This window comes from Thunnus maccoyii, chromosome 8 (assembly GCF_910596095.1).
Source record: "Thunnus maccoyii chromosome 8, fThuMac1.1, whole genome shotgun sequence".
NCBI lineage: Eukaryota > Metazoa > Chordata > Actinopteri > Scombriformes > Scombridae > Thunnus > Thunnus maccoyii.
The window spans coordinates 3,304,896-3,320,484 of NC_056540.1; the positions used below are offsets into that span (position 1 = coordinate 3,304,896).

Here is a 15,589-nt window from a genome sequence, read left to right on the forward strand (position 1 = left end):
TACTCGTGAGTGTATTTCTATTATTTCAAATACTAGGTCTTCCATTTGCATATTGCAGCCCTGTGGCTACGAACTGCAACTGCAGAACCAGTGTTGTCTGTTATTGGATCTTTTGATCGGCCCATAAACACCTGTACATACCCTGTGTGTTTACTTCCTGTATAGCTATAGAACTCATGTACTAGATGTGCACTTCTCTTCCTTGCCTTATCTTGAAGTAACTCTAAATCTACGACCAGTGATTCTACTACCCACACAGGGGTTGTAGGCCACATCACTGTCAGGTAGAACTCCATTCCACAATACTTTTAATGTGTTTCCAGGTAGCTTGCTACTTGATTTTTCTGTTCCCTCCCTTTCCCCAGAGGCCTGTAGCACATTTTTGGTTGGATAATTATCAGAAGCTCGTCCTTCCATAGCATATCATATGCTTTTTCTACATCAAAGAAAACTGCTGCTACCATTTCCTTATTAATTTCCTTACTTCATCTCCTAAACATAATACTGGATCCAAAGCACCCCTTCCTTTCCTAAATCCACTTTGACTACCTGCAATTATATCCTGTTCCTCTTCAGAGTACATCAGTCTTTCGTTTACCATTCATTCCATCAGTTTACATATGCGTGATGTTAAGTCAATTGGTGTATAGTTTGCTGGTTTGCTTGCATCTTTCCCTGGCTTCCTTATGGAAGCAATGACTGCCTCCTTCCAACTCAAAGGTATTCTACCTTCCTCCCACACTTAATTATACAGTAATAATTTGTTCAGACCTTCTGCACTTAAGTGTTTTATCATCACATAGCATATTTCATCCCTCTCTGGTGCAGTCATACCAGCTTTAGCCAGTGCCCTTTTTAACCCATTTTCCACCCCTGTCCACTTCAGTCACAGATGCATTCATGTTTATCATGCATAGGACTAGATAATAGTCCTTACCTCTTGGTACACTTTCCAATCACATATAGGAGCAATATTATTTGTGACCGATGTAAGATCCAGTGTTGATTCCTTTCCTGTTTGAACATTTATTCTTGTTTTAACTCCATCGTTTAAGCAGACTAAATTCCTCTCATCTGACAAGTCTTCTATTACCTGGCTATTAACATGAGTTTTCTCACTCCCCCACAATGTGTTATGTGCCTTGAAGTCCCCACACCACACAATGCTTGCTCTACATTGCCATTCTGTTTCTTCAAGCTTGTTCAATTCTGTTTTCTTGCAAGGGTTATAATTCACAACCACTAATTCCTTCCTTCCCACCACCACATACTCCAGTTCTTTTCCAATACCCAGCACTCTATAAGAAGTCCTTTGTTTAATAAATGTGACACAGCCCCCTCCTCCCCCATCTTTCTTCTCTTGCCTAATTGCCACATATCCATACATAACAAAATCTAAGTTGGGTTTGAGGCATGATCCCTGAACACACAAAATGTCCAGTTTCTCCCTCCGACTGTCTATAAATTGCTTAAAATCCTGCCAATTGGCCATCAAACTCCTTGCATTCCACTGGAGTATTGAAATTGTTATCAACCAATACATGGTGACTCTTGACTTGCCTGTACACTGAGATTGTTTCTCACTTCCTCCCATTTCAGAGCTATCATATCAAGATGATGCACTGCTGCTTTTACAATTATTTGAATCCTTTCAGTTGTAGACTCAACCTCAGCTGTTGCATTTATCACTCCTGCTATAAAGGTCACCAACCTCTTCTTCTCTGCCCACATCTTCCTTTTATTGTCCTGCTCTATATTCACTGTCATTTGCTCTTTAGCCTGTTTTTCCTGTCCGGCCATCTTAACTGATTCTGCATTAGAGACTTTTCCCTTCACTGTAATCTGTTGCACTTTCACTTCTCTTCTCAACACTAGACAGCCCCAACAAGCAACACTGTGATTCCCTCCACAGTTACAACACTTCCAGTGACCACACTTCACATATTCATGTTCCCCACCACATCTAGCACATCTTCTCTTCCCTTTGCACACCTTAGCCACATGTCCAAACTCCTGGAAATGGACCTATACAGGCCATTGGTCAATATTCCCACAAGTTGCCCCCAATACCCAATCCTACTGCTAACAAGTCCCGATGTCAGTTACATTCTAAGTATTAAAATGTACTGGTGAGTTACCACCAGAAATGCTTCATTATCAACTACCCTTGATTCCACTTTTCCAGCATTAAGCAGATCCTCCATTTCTGTGGTGCAATGCATTGAGCAGTAATATTGGGTGACATTTTCAGTGTGAACGCACTTAAACACTGTTACCAGTCTGTGTATAACATACAAATGGGACACGGGAAGTTTACATAGCTTAGATTTAATTAAACTTTCATCACGTTCAGTTTTCATGTATTACACTCTACCCAAATTTCAACACAGTTTCACATCAGATTCATACATGATTTTCCTGTTAAATGAACATCAGTGTATCAGTTCATTCACCAGTCGTCTGTCATGCTCACATAGTCAGCACACTCACTCTGAACAGAAACACTGGAATCAAATGTCTCCTGATCCAGAAGATGTTTGTTGAACAGATTCCAGATTTGTTCCAGATTTTTCAGGTGTGTTTTTACAGAACAATGTGAAACAAATAGTGTTAATATTGTCATCTGTGAGGAATCATACATCTAGAACAACCTACACAATGTTGCTTTCTTCTCATATTTACAGTTAACAGTTTGTGTCTTCATCTCAAGCTGCAGCAATGGAGGCGTCGTCCAACTGTCGGCCCTGAGGCTGAGGAGAAAGACCAAAAATCATCATTTGTAACAATGTTGAATATCTTTACATTCAGATAATAATGACTGAGTTGAGGTGCTTACTCAGTGGTGTGTGTGTATTACTGTGTGTGTTTTACCTTGACAAAGATACGTTGGGGCAGGAAGCGTCTCAGAATGTGTGTGTTGGTGGTCGGGCAGCGGGGCAGGCTGATGTTGAGCTGTGGTAGTGTTTGGTAACCAGCCATCAGCGGGTAATAATTATACAGCATCTGCTGCTCTGAACCAGGGAGGATACGGAGACGCACCTGCACGAGCACACACACAGCATAAATGTATCTTCTTGTCCATGCATTCGTTACTTAGATGTATGTTTTCAGTTTTTACAGAGTGAATAAGGGTTTGTGCCAGTTAAACAGCAATAGTATCAAATTCATGAAATAAAGAAATCCAGCACAACCACAGGCCACAGATTTAATGTATGAAATCCTTTTTACTTGCTTTGACCTGGCAGATGGAAATGCAGCCACATCATCTTTTATTTGCCAAATCTTTATCTAAAGTGAGCAGAGTTGTACCTGTTTGAGTCCAGAGAACATGAAGGCATCAGAGGGTTCAACAGCCATCTCCACCTCTTGCACCAGAGCTGTCCTGTTCTCTATGTGGTAACGAACTGGAAGAGACTCTCTGACTCTCCCAAACGATGGTAAATCTACACCAGTACAAAAACAATAAATGAAAAGAACGGAAATATATAAAACAGAAAATTAGAGATGTTACCACAAGGCCTTATGTGCCACAAGGTGTCAATTTCCACATATACACAGTAAATGTGTGATGTGTGTGTGTGCATACTGACCAGCATGGATGTAGAGAGGGACAGACTCCAGGATGACATGAGGTAGAGTGATCGTAGTCTGGATGAGAGGACTCTCAGGACTCGAGGACTGTCTGTAGAACAGAAGTAAAGAGTCAAGAGCTTCACACTCTTCTACTCAGTCATCAGCCTCAGTGTGTGTGTGTGTGTGTGTGTGTGTGTGTGTGTGTGTGTGTGTGTGTGTGTGTATGTACCTCCTCCATGATATCAAGTACTGTCCTGTAGCCGCAGTGTTATTGCCGTTGGTCAGTGGTGGACAGCGAAGACAGAAACACTCACTGGCACACTCGTCTGTCTTCAGAACCACTGACACACACACACATAATGATACAGCTATCATATACATTTCATTTTTATTCACAGCTATATTCTATATGTTTACAAAACTATTGTTTATCAAAGCCTGATATATCTTATTCCTCTGTACCACAGAGCTCCATTGTTGTCCAAAAACTATTTTATCATTTTTTTTATTCCATGCATTCTTCTTTGTCAAAACTGGCACCTACTTTACCCAGAATTCACTCGGTGTAACTTAACACCTGTGTAAAACTTCTTCCACTCAAACTATTGAGGTACCTTGCTGTATCTGGGACTGAAGCTGTGTTGTATTGCTGGTCATAGTGAGCAGCTGCAGAGAAGAGGAGGTCAGCAGGAGAGGCCAGGGAGACGATGAGAGGATGTCTGTCATCAACAGGAAGGGGATGTCCACCGCTATCCGCTCCAGCGGCTCAAACTGCAAGCATACAGACAAACACAGATGATGATAATAGAAGCGCTGTATAAAACTCTCTCCAGCCATCAAGCCAGAGGGGATGCCAGTTATACAGTCATCACCACCACAGTCTGGAGGACGACTCTGTAAACAACAGTCTAAATGTGCTCTTTTTCAGACTGTCACTTCCTCCTGAAGGACACTGATGAAGAATGTTGACAGTGTGAAAATAACATCATTTCAAACTTGTAGCTGGTGTGATTTCTCTACAGAAACAACAACCTGCTCTAAGATACAAAAAAAAGATTTAAACTTTTTTTAACATAAATTGTCTCAAAAAACTGTTAATACACATGCTTTGTCATGCAGCTTACACACCTTGGTGGACACAAACTTGACAGACACCTCAAATGGGACCACTGTCTCTATGGTAACCGTTTCATCCTAGAAGACAACAGAACATGAGAGGAGTTAACTGGATGAAGTGTGCAGCATCTAAAAATGTAAAAATGCAGTGCACAACATGAAATAACACAGATTTAACCTGGATAAGTGTTACCTTATGACATTTGCAGACGATCTGCCGTCCTTCCACAGTTGTATCGATGCTGTAGGCCACATGGAAGAGGAAAACCCTTGGTCCAGTCGACACACATCTCACATATACACATTTCTCCAGCTAGAGACACACACACAGCATGGATAGTGGAATTAATCATTTTAACTGTGGGGAAGCTGGAATTGTAGACAGGTGTGTGTTACAATGCAGAAAATGCAACATGTTTGTTAGACTGGTGACTCTGTTACCATGATGAGTTTATCTGAAAAGTTGATTTAAAAACTGTCCGTATCAATGTGTGTGTACCTTTTGGCCTGGTTTCAGATCTCCTAGAGGTATGTCAGGGAGCAGAGCAGGAGCAGCGTCATCACACACCTTTGAGCCGTCAAGTGTCACATGTGTGGTCTGGCTGAGATTGGCATCCTGGCCTGAACAGAGATATCAGGACAAACATAACGATATACAATATATACTCTACACTTATGATATGCCATACACATGAAGTAACAGCAACATCTACCTTCTACACTAATTTTTGGAAAAGTAAAATAATTTGCTTGGGTCAGTGTACCAGGTTTGAGTCCTGCTGTCAGTTTAACATCCTTGGCCACGCCCTCCTCCTGTGATTGGACGGTGAGGCTGATGCAGTACATTTCATTATTGAGTGCAGGAGGCTGGTGGCTCAGCTGGACAGAGATCTTTGGCACTCTGGAGATGATCCTAAACGACACAAAATTTTGATTTTGATTGTGTGGATAATAAGTGATACTGTAGAAACATATGACATATAATGTAAGTGCTTTTCCAGTGCAACTAGGATTATAACTGAAGTTGTCTGAGCCAAGTCTTACATGGTACTGTGCTGCATGGTCAGGCTGTCCCAGTCCAGCTCTTGGCGTGCCTCGGCGCCCCGCCCCCAGCGACGTGATGACCTGCTAGCCTGCAAGGCCTCGTGGGTAGAGGCTGCGTCTCCGCCCGCGCCTCTCCAGCTCAGAAACACACAGCGGCCACTGTCACTGCCCAGCATCACCTCTATACCTGTCATCTAAACAGACACACACATATCAACACAGTCACAGTCAGTATCAATCTTTCTCTCTGTCTCTCTCCCTGTCACAAAGATTCTGCCTCACCTCTATCTTCTTTCCAACGTCTTCGGTTTTCGCTACAAAGCTGAAGTTGTAGCATTTGGTTTTCCCCGGCAACAGGCTCATACTCTCCTGACTTGATGACTCCACCACACACCATTGGTTGTACTCCTACACACACACAGAAATAAGATTGTTTTGTTATTATAAGAAAACCAATTCTTCTCACTTTTCAGTTTTTCCAAGTGGTTAAAGACACTTGACCTGTATTTTACTGTTTATTGTTTTCATTTTTTATGTTAATTTGCACGTGTTTAAAAACTGTTGCTTCATAACATTTGTCCTTTATTTCTCCCATTCTTCATCAACATTCTCATGAATCACACAGCTAGAATACAGCTGCTGGCTTCATAACATGAAAACACACCAGCTGAAAAAGATGTTCTGCTTTTTTTTTTTTATTACATCCAATCATATTAGAACTGTGAAGGTTCTTTTCTCTGATACTGCACGTCCTGCTAGTGAAAATCTTTGGCCAGTCACTGCGCCTGCTGGTGGAGAGAAGAACTATTTGGACCTTTTTGGATGTCTGTGTGTGTACCTGGTTGCTGAGGCTGACGGCCAGCTTGTTGAGCGATACAGGATGAGGACAGTCGGCTCGCAGGAACACCTGGAGTTGGATGGGCTGGTCTACATGGAAACTGGGAGACTGGAACTTGGCCTTACACTGGACTGGAGTGAGAGAGGGAAAGGAAGGTTAGAAACACCTTCATATACTCTTATAACAAGAATTAGGGAGGGGAATATGGGGGAATCTCTAAATGGCCAGTATGAAGAGGAGAAATGATTACAGCAACTGTGTCACTCTTTCAGAGTTCAAATGAGCATCCGTTGTTGTATTTTAAATGTGAACGGTTCCTTTGGGTGAGAGTGTGAGTATGTGTTTACTCACTGAATGGAATGTAGTCCTGCACTTCAATAGTGAACTCATTTGAGCCGGATAAAGCCATGCGGTCGTTCCACAGTGACTTGGCTGCAGTGGCAGAGGTGGGATCACACTCTGGCTCAGCATCAGGGGCCTCGTTCTGATGGAGGAGGGAGAGAAATAAAAGGATGAGAGAAAGCAAGAGAATAATAAAATAAACTCGGTCAGCTTAATCATAGTCTCACTTCATGTTCTGCAGGTTTTTTTTTATTAACATCATAAACACTGTTGTAGAATCCAGTGAATGGCTGTTTGATTTACTGAACGTGTTGGGTTCAACCGGGTGGAGTCCATCTACTCACCATCAGGACTTTGATGAGATTCTTGTCGATCCTGGACTTCTGTTCCTCCTTTAGTGTTGAAGCTAGAAGACAAGATAAAAATATTATTACCTTCTCCAGAGTATACTGCATGTATTAAAGCCTACTGTGTTTTGTATTTGTAAGCATGCATATAGTAAGTGTTGAGCTGGTTATGGGTTTGAGAAGTTGGTATTTCTGGACTGAAGCTGTGGATTCAGTTCTGCTATTCATCCATCGTAACAGAGGTAAAGGACAGTTATCAACCAATGATGGTTGAGTATTTGGTTGTGATGTCACTGCTTACCTCTGCCCAGCAGCTCCATGCAGTATATGATGTAGTCTTTAACACTGGCCATCAGATAAGCACAGCGCAGAGCTGTGGTCAGTATGGCTGTCAGGAGACCCCACCATCTCTCTGTGCGGTAGTCACACATCACATAGTCCAACAGCCTGATAACAGAACACACACACACACACATATGCTCACATAGCTTGATGACAGACAGGTACTATATTACTGTTGTTTACAAGTCCAATATGTGTTTTGACTTACTTAAGGGCTTTGGTGTAATCTTTAGCGTGATAGTACTCCTCTCCCATCTGCACCACTATGTAACAGAGAATGAAGACAAGGTGAATCAGTGCAAGAGAAAATGGTCTTTGATGGTTGGAAAAATAAACAGTTTGAAAAAGTAATTAGCAAAGGCTGCCAGCTACATGAACATGAGTGTGTGACATTCCTCTATGATAGAAAGAATGTTAGATTAGCTCATCTTTGCTAGTGATTGCATAACATCGTTTTGAACGCACCTGCCAGTTGTTACACACTTAAAAGAGTATTCCATCAATTTAACATTGCACTTCTATAATATTGTCAGACCCCTGATGGACAGTCTTTCTTAAATGGATCAAAAATCGTTGCAGCAGAACCAGATATTTCTTTTATTTCATGCATTTTTCTTCAATGCCAAAACCTGACAGTTCTGTTGGAGATTAGGGTTTGTTGTGTTAGTAGCAGCTAATGTAGCCTGGAGCTGCTAGCCTCCAACTGAGATGAGGAGCAGCCACAGAGGTCTGGTAACCTCACTTCTTTCTAACTCCACCCCAACACATTTGTTTCATCTGTAGTCTTCAACTCCAACCAACAGGGCCTATATGGTACTCTGAAGCCACACAAGTGTCTAGGTGTTTAATTAACTTCTGGCATGCAACAAAGGGAATGTAATGATAGAAAACAGATTGGCGTGATTATGAAATTGATTATCAAACACAACCAACTGTAGTGTATTCAATGATAAGGGAATTTAACACTATTAAAAAAACAACACAGAGAGCATAGGGTTACTCACTGAGGTGACTCTTCATCCGAGGGCACTTGTACTTCTTAAACTGGGCAACAGCATTGCTGAGGAGGGCTATTATCAGCTCCTGTTGGGATGGAGGACATTGAATTGTATTATGATGTGTGACACACACACACACACACACACACACACACACACACAAACACATGCATTTCCAATTTGTTTCAATGTTGGGATTAAGAAATCTCTAATTAATTGATATTTAAAGCCAGAATGTGTAAACTTGGGTGCCCCCTGCTGGTAGTATCAAAAAACACACTGTAGCACTGCTGCCACTCATAAGCTGCACACATTTTCACAAGGTTTGTCTAATCTACTTGTAAATAAAAACCATCAGAATTATTTGAAAAAATACAGTAATTACATAAAATATTCCACACATAGTGACTTTAACTTTAGTAACTGCTGCCTAAAAGCAACTGAGACAACACAAGAGTGAAGTACAATACATACAGCTGTGTTTTCAGTGAGTGTGTGTGTGCTTACAGAATGTGGTACATCTCTCTCTTTAATCTGCAAGGCCAGAATCCCTGTCTTCTCTTTCTCTGCATCTGGAGGATCAATACCTGGAGATACAACAATACAGAAGTCAATGTGCTACCCATACATTTCTTACACCATGTCAGAGACTCTCTGTCATTAATGGACAAGGATGCTATGCCGAAATGATGCATGCAACACTTCTCAATCAAGAACTAGACAAACTGTGTGTGTGTGTGTGTGCCTACTCTGGTGTCCTTGTCTCCAGGGTCTCTGGCCATAGAAGTCAAGTCCTCCGCTCTGGGTGTCCAATGGGTCGGGGTTGGGATAAGTCGCTCCAGCCTAGAGTGATAACTCATTAGCCAGTCTCACAACCAAGTATTAAAAAGCATTTAGTTGATAGAGGTAAGGAAGCAACGAGGCATCTGTTATTCAGGTTTAAAGTTGTAAATACAAAATAAGTAAATGTATTAAGATTTACTGAATGAATACAAAGTAAACACTAAGCAGCAGCACTTGTTCTAACACTGAGAGCTGTAGTGTGTCTACACTCTGCCTGTCTTGATTGACACAACCAGAGTGCGTTTATAATATTGGTAGTAGCAGTACTAGCAGTAGAGGTCTTAGTATTATCTGTAGCAGTACAAGTGGTAGAAGCAGTGGTATTCACAGTGGCACCAGTGGTATTACTGGTAGAGAAGTATTATCACCTGACAAAGCTGCTGTGCCATTTGTTTCCTGTCCTGGCTGTAACAGGCAGCCTGCTGGTAGTAGAAACCAGGGTTCTGGGTCTGGATGGCTGTCAGACCCAACTTTATTGCTTCATCGAACAGCTCGCCAAATGACTGGAACCTGACAGAACACACAGATGAACAGACAGCAAGTGTTAGATGTGTTGAGTAGTGGAGCAGGATCACTGTGATAACACATAGTCTGTGGAAGACAACTGGGTTTTTTTTTTTAAAAGTGCTTTTGGCCAAAATGTCTTCAAAAAGTCTCCCAAAAAGTCTCTCCAGGTGGAAATCAATAGTGAAAATAGAAGAGGAATAGGTCAGTGGAAATAAAGGCAGAGATGCATTGGGCCATATTGCATGATAGTCTTTAAAAGCGTGTGTCTGTGTGTTTTGATATGACTGAGAAGACAGAGTGTAGTGTTTGTGGTAAATTGTGTCATTTTAGAGACAGGTCTGGGGGGCGGACTGGGGGTTCTGACTAAACCCACAGTTCATATACAATGTGTGTATCTCACTGTTTAGACATCCATGCGGCGTGCTCAAAGGCCAGTTCAGCGCTGCCGATCTTCTTCTTACACAGGTCAATGTGCTTCCTGAACTGGGCGATAGCATCTAGAGGAGTGTTATGCTGGAAACACAGACGACAGATCTAAAGACAGAGAGAGAGAAACATTTAGGCAGAGAGGCAGAGAGAGAGAGTAAAGATAAGCTGCTTCAATGATCAGTAACTGAAGACTTCCATTTATCGCTCTTGAAGCTAAAATCTAAATCCAATAATGATGAAGTGCAGCCCGTGCTCTCACTTTCCTCCACTGATGCGTCTATTAATGTTTAAAATACCTTCTCACAGACAGAAACGGACCTTATAGTTGATGAATCCCGCCATAGTTTTAATCTCCAACATGTTGGTCTCGTGGGCTCTGAGCTCATGGACCAGACTGTATGCAGTCCTGTAGTACCTGCAGACAGAAAATACACTCACAGAGTAAGAGAAACAGCTCTAAAGACTTCAAGTGCCACCAGCTACTTTGAAAATGAGATGCTTGGGTAAGCAGCCACCATTTGAAGTTTTTTCATGCCATAATAATGAATAGTCCAATTTCATGGCAGAGAAGTTGTGCTTTTACTGAACAGTTGTTTGTGTTCTACAATAATGGTATTAGTTAATGACCAAAAACAATGTCCCCATTTTTTAAAATTACTTTCTAATTTTCTGGTGAACTTACTTCCTTATAAATCTTAAAGAGTATTTGTTTATTTTAACCTGCTGGAAGAAAAAACACTGAACACTTATTTATCAAGAGTGAATCTCTGGGCTCAGACTTACTTGAGAGCATTCTGAGTGTCCTGTTTCAGTTCACTGAAGAAGGCAATTTTAAACTGGTGTCTTACAAACAGCAGCTGGGAACATCAGGAGGTGGAGAAGAGATGATGAGGAGGAGGAGGAGAAGAAGAATATCAGGTTACCCTTAAGTTTGCATTTCATCTCAAGCAGATTTATCTGTACACACAGAAACTGTAGTTGTACTGCATTCATTTGCAGAGATGTTTTCTTTGCTCTAGTGCACCTTCCTACCTGGTGTGTTGTCTTGTTGAGGAACTCTTTATGAGATTTGACTCGTCGGATCTCAGTGTAATAATACGTCTGAGCGTGTTCATAGAAAGCATTCTCCAACCTACAAAATCACAGGGGAGAATACAGTGGCAAATGTAGCGCTGCAAGGATTAGTCAATTAATTGATGGACTGAAAATTAATGGGCAACTATTTTGATAATTGGTTAATTGCTTTAGTCATTTTTCAGGCAAAAATGCTCCAGCTTCTTAAATATAAGGATTTGTTGCTTTTCTTTGTGATATATGATAGCACACTGAAGATTTTTGTGTGTCTTGCACTGTTGGTCTCACAAAGCAAGACATCTGAAGACATCACATTGGACTGTGGGAAATTAAAACTGTTATTTTTCACTATTTTCTGACGTTCTATACAACAAATAATTGATCAAAAAAATGAATCTGCAGATGAATTGATAATGAAAATAATCGTCAGTTGCAGCTCTAGACAAATGTATCCAAAATCACATTTAAATTTAAAGATGTTCAATTCAGTGAACTGTATTCCACTGTCAAATTCTTCACATGTTAAACACAAACTTCAATTAGAGTAACTGAAGAGACAAATGGTAGACACCATTTGGACCATTAGCAATTCATAAAACATAATAAAAAATACATTTATGCAAAAATATATATGTATATGACATTAATGAATTGTTAACTACCTTATAATGTAGCCCACTAAGTGGTCGGTGTGCGGCAGTACGAAGAGACTCTTGCCAGACAGATCACAGGCGTTACAGAGAGCTGCAGCTCTCTCTGATGCTACCAGGTCCTCCCCTGTACAAACAGTGTTTGACACAGACAGAGCACATTGCTAAGGATGTGTTTAACAGTACATGTAATGTTGCTGCCTAATGTCTGAAGCTAGTTTGGCTTTAGACCACTGGTTCTAAAGCCACTACAGGTTTTTTTTTTATTAATCTAGGATTTCTTTTACATTATTGGCAAAACTACTCAAATGTTTTTAGATTTTCTAGGACACATAAGTCCCTTGTTTACTAAATGTACAATACAATTTTGTACCGCTGCCAATCAGAGAGAGACACTTGGATATACTGGAGATGAAAAATACAAGGATGGGTTATGATACAAGCACATGACCTAACGTAAATAAGTAGAGGTCCTTACCTGGAGGTAGAGGTGTTTTCTTCTGGATTAAAACCACAGCCACCTTGGTGTTCCTGCCCTGAAGACTGGTCCTAAAAATAAAGAAACACAACACAGATGACTGCAGTTCTGTTTCTGCTAGAGATGTCCAGAGTTGATCTGCAGGATACTGTCAGCTATATAGAGCACAGTCTGTTCTCATGTCTTTGCTTGTTTATGATTCCAGTATGACAGCTGTCAGAAACACTTTCAGTACTGGAGTCACTGAGTATTTGAACAAGGTTAGTGAATATGGTAGAAACACTTTTTACTATGCTACAACCACTGTTTCCTATCAGAGTTGCATGACCTAGAATTTATAAACAAGATTATTTTGTGAACAGAATGAGTGGAAACTGATGATGGCAGTTATAACTTTTGTGAAACTGAAAAACAAATCCTTAAAATCCATGTGACAAGTTGCACCTTACACATATAGAAACACTTCAGATTAAGTAAAATGTACTTAATCAAGCCTGATAAAACAAACCCTGAAGCATCTATCTGCTGTCTCACTGTCAGACAATAAAACTGTTTAATTCCTGGAGACAAATGAAACGCACACATACCTGACAATCTCCACTTTAGTGGCACATTCAGACTGTTTCTCTTTCCACTGTGGGTCATCCCAGTCCAGTTCATAGAAGAGAACAACCAGAGCTGGTACCAGGTTCAGGTGTTTGTTCATCCATCCTGTTTTCAGAATGCCTTTAGGAATGTACCATTCATAGGACGTTCGCTAGATGGACAGACAAAGGAGATGAACTGTTTAGAGCTACTAATGTGAAGACTTCACAACTGTTTTGGTGTTTTTCACATGCAGTAATCAGCATTCATTTCTATTCCATGTCATATGTTTTTATTTGTTGATGAACTTCTCTGCGGTCTAGGGTCTCTCCGTCTTCTGCTCACCTTAGTGCGACATTTGGGGTACTCGTGATCTCCTGGGAGCACTTTGAAAGAGATAGGAACTCTGTCAGCTCTCCGGTTGGCACAGAAGGCATCCCAAATGGCCCGGTGCACAGCGTTGTACACCACATCCAGACCAGTCAGAGCTACGAAGGCCATGGGCCGACAACATAGCTCTGGAGGAAGCTCCCACTGGGAACCTGCCATCATGATGGTTCAACAGTGGATACACCTGCACAAGACAGAGCAATATCACTGAAGCAAACACACCTTCAGAGGAAAAATATTTTCTCAGATTCTGTTTCTGTACATCAAGAATATTAGGTATCTATCATTTAAGATTTAAGATCAATTCCGGACCTGCAACGATTGATCAATTAGTTGCCAACAGTTAAACTAATCAGCAACTATTTTGATAACTGATTAATTGTCATTTTTCAAGAGGAAAATTTCCAAAATTTTCTGGTTCCAGCTTCTCAACTGTGAGTATTTTCTGGTTTCTTCACTCCTCTCTGAGAGTAAACTGAGTATCTTTGGGTTGTGGACTGATGGTCAGGACAAAACAAGACATTTGAGGATGTCATATTGGGTTGTGGAAAATAGTTTTTGACATTTATCACCGTTTTCTGACATTTTCAGGAGCAAACAACTAATCATTTAATCAAAAAAAAAAATCGACAAATTAATTGATAATGAAAATAATCGTTAGTTGCAGACCTTTTCTCTTCTATTTCTTTTTCTACATTCTTAAGACAAAATATGACTCTGTGTTTTATTTGACTAAAAACGATTCCCTGCCACAAAATTAATTTTCCCCATAAAATCATTATTTAGGAGAAACAACATGACAATGCCCGTCCACCCACCAAACATAAACAGACACAGGCTTAATTGACAGCGACTCGCAGGCATGGATGAATTAAATCATATTATATTACATTATATTATATTAAATTATACACCCGTGCTGGCAGGTCACGAGACCTGCTGCTAACAGAGATGAGCTCAGTAGCTGCTCACACTGACAGACAGTTGTTTACACTGCACAGCCTTGGGCTCGACTGTTAAACCCCGCCGGGCTGAACACATTTACTGGCACAGAGGCATATGCAATTTATATAGAAATCTGCTGTACATCCAAAAACTGGGTGACATATCACAGTTTCTCTGCGAGCTAAGTTAACTACCTAACTGACTGACTTACAGAAGCCGTTAAGACGAAAGCGGAAGTGAGATAACCTAACTCTGCTAACACTAATGAAACTGCAATTGTCATTTTAGCATCCATAATAATATACCCATAATTTTTAAAGAAAAGCATTTGAATATGTGAACTCACGAATTCATTTAACAACCACACACCTCAGTTGCATCACTTCAAGTGAACTAGTAACGGTGCTAGGTGCAGCTAGCTGTTAGCAGACCACGGTTAAGGTTAACAGTTAGCTAGTGGGCGAGGTTGCAAATTTAACTAGCAAATAAACATCCGTTTAAGGCTGCCTACTTCGTTTCAGCCAAGTCTCAGCACTGGTCACCATCCGAAAGCTAGTCCTCGATGTGTCAAACTCGACAGAGACAGAAAATAAAAGCTAATTTAGCAGCGGTTGCTAAAGCAACAACAAACTAGCTACTTAGCTGTCGGCGGCGGAACTTGAATAGCACTTCCGGTTCGTCTTCAAAATTAAAGTGCTACTCCAGAAACTATTGACTACATAAAAGATATTTCACAAGAAAGGCAAATGATAAAGATGAATTATAATAATAACGATGATAATAATCCTGTCTCTCCGCACGCCATCCTTTATAGAGATTTTTTAGGCTAACAGTATAAACATTTCTTATGTCAATATTGCATCTACCATGAAAAGCTGGAGTAACATGTTATTCTAGCTGGACTGTAATTCTGTCATGATTATAAGGCTGATTTGACAGGTGGCATTACTGCTGATGACACCTTGGAAGTAAAGTGCACACCATGCTGGATGATTCATTTGTGTGCAGAACACATCACATTATTTCTAAGTATCAACAACATCGTAATGAGGATCAATGGACAGGACAATGAGATGACATCTGGAAGA

At 40.7% G+C, this 15,589-nt stretch overlaps 1 protein-coding gene across 2 annotated transcripts; it reads right to left on the minus strand.

Annotated features, from left to right (window-relative positions):
- Positions 1–2,312: 2,312 nt before the first annotated feature.
- trappc11 (trafficking protein particle complex subunit 11) lies at positions 2,313–15,174 on the minus strand. 2 transcript variants are annotated; one of them, XM_042419521.1, is made up of 30 exons: positions 15,013–15,174; positions 13,512–13,740; positions 13,169–13,338; positions 12,582–12,652; positions 12,116–12,230; positions 11,412–11,511; positions 11,163–11,236; positions 10,698–10,794; positions 10,351–10,484; positions 9,812–9,953; positions 9,350–9,443; positions 9,108–9,187; positions 8,607–8,685; positions 7,811–7,865; positions 7,562–7,707; positions 7,258–7,319; positions 6,923–7,055; positions 6,572–6,702; positions 6,016–6,141; positions 5,734–5,927; positions 5,454–5,602; positions 5,189–5,310; positions 4,883–5,002; positions 4,702–4,767; positions 4,188–4,344; positions 3,803–3,914; positions 3,591–3,682; positions 3,310–3,443; positions 2,872–3,039; positions 2,313–2,750 (listed from the first exon to the last, which is right to left on the minus strand). In XM_042419521.1, exons 2-30 carry the CDS (start codon positions 13,716–13,718, stop codon positions 2,706–2,708), a joined length of 3,375 nt encoding a protein of 1,124 aa, XP_042275455.1. In that variant the 5' UTR covers positions 13,719–13,740; positions 15,013–15,174; the 3' UTR covers positions 2,313–2,705. The 2 variants fall into 2 exon arrangements, with proteins under 2 accessions (XP_042275455.1, XP_042275456.1); XM_042419522.1 differs by having other exon boundaries at positions 14,871–15,174.
- Between the last annotated feature and the right edge of the window lie 415 nt (positions 15,175–15,589).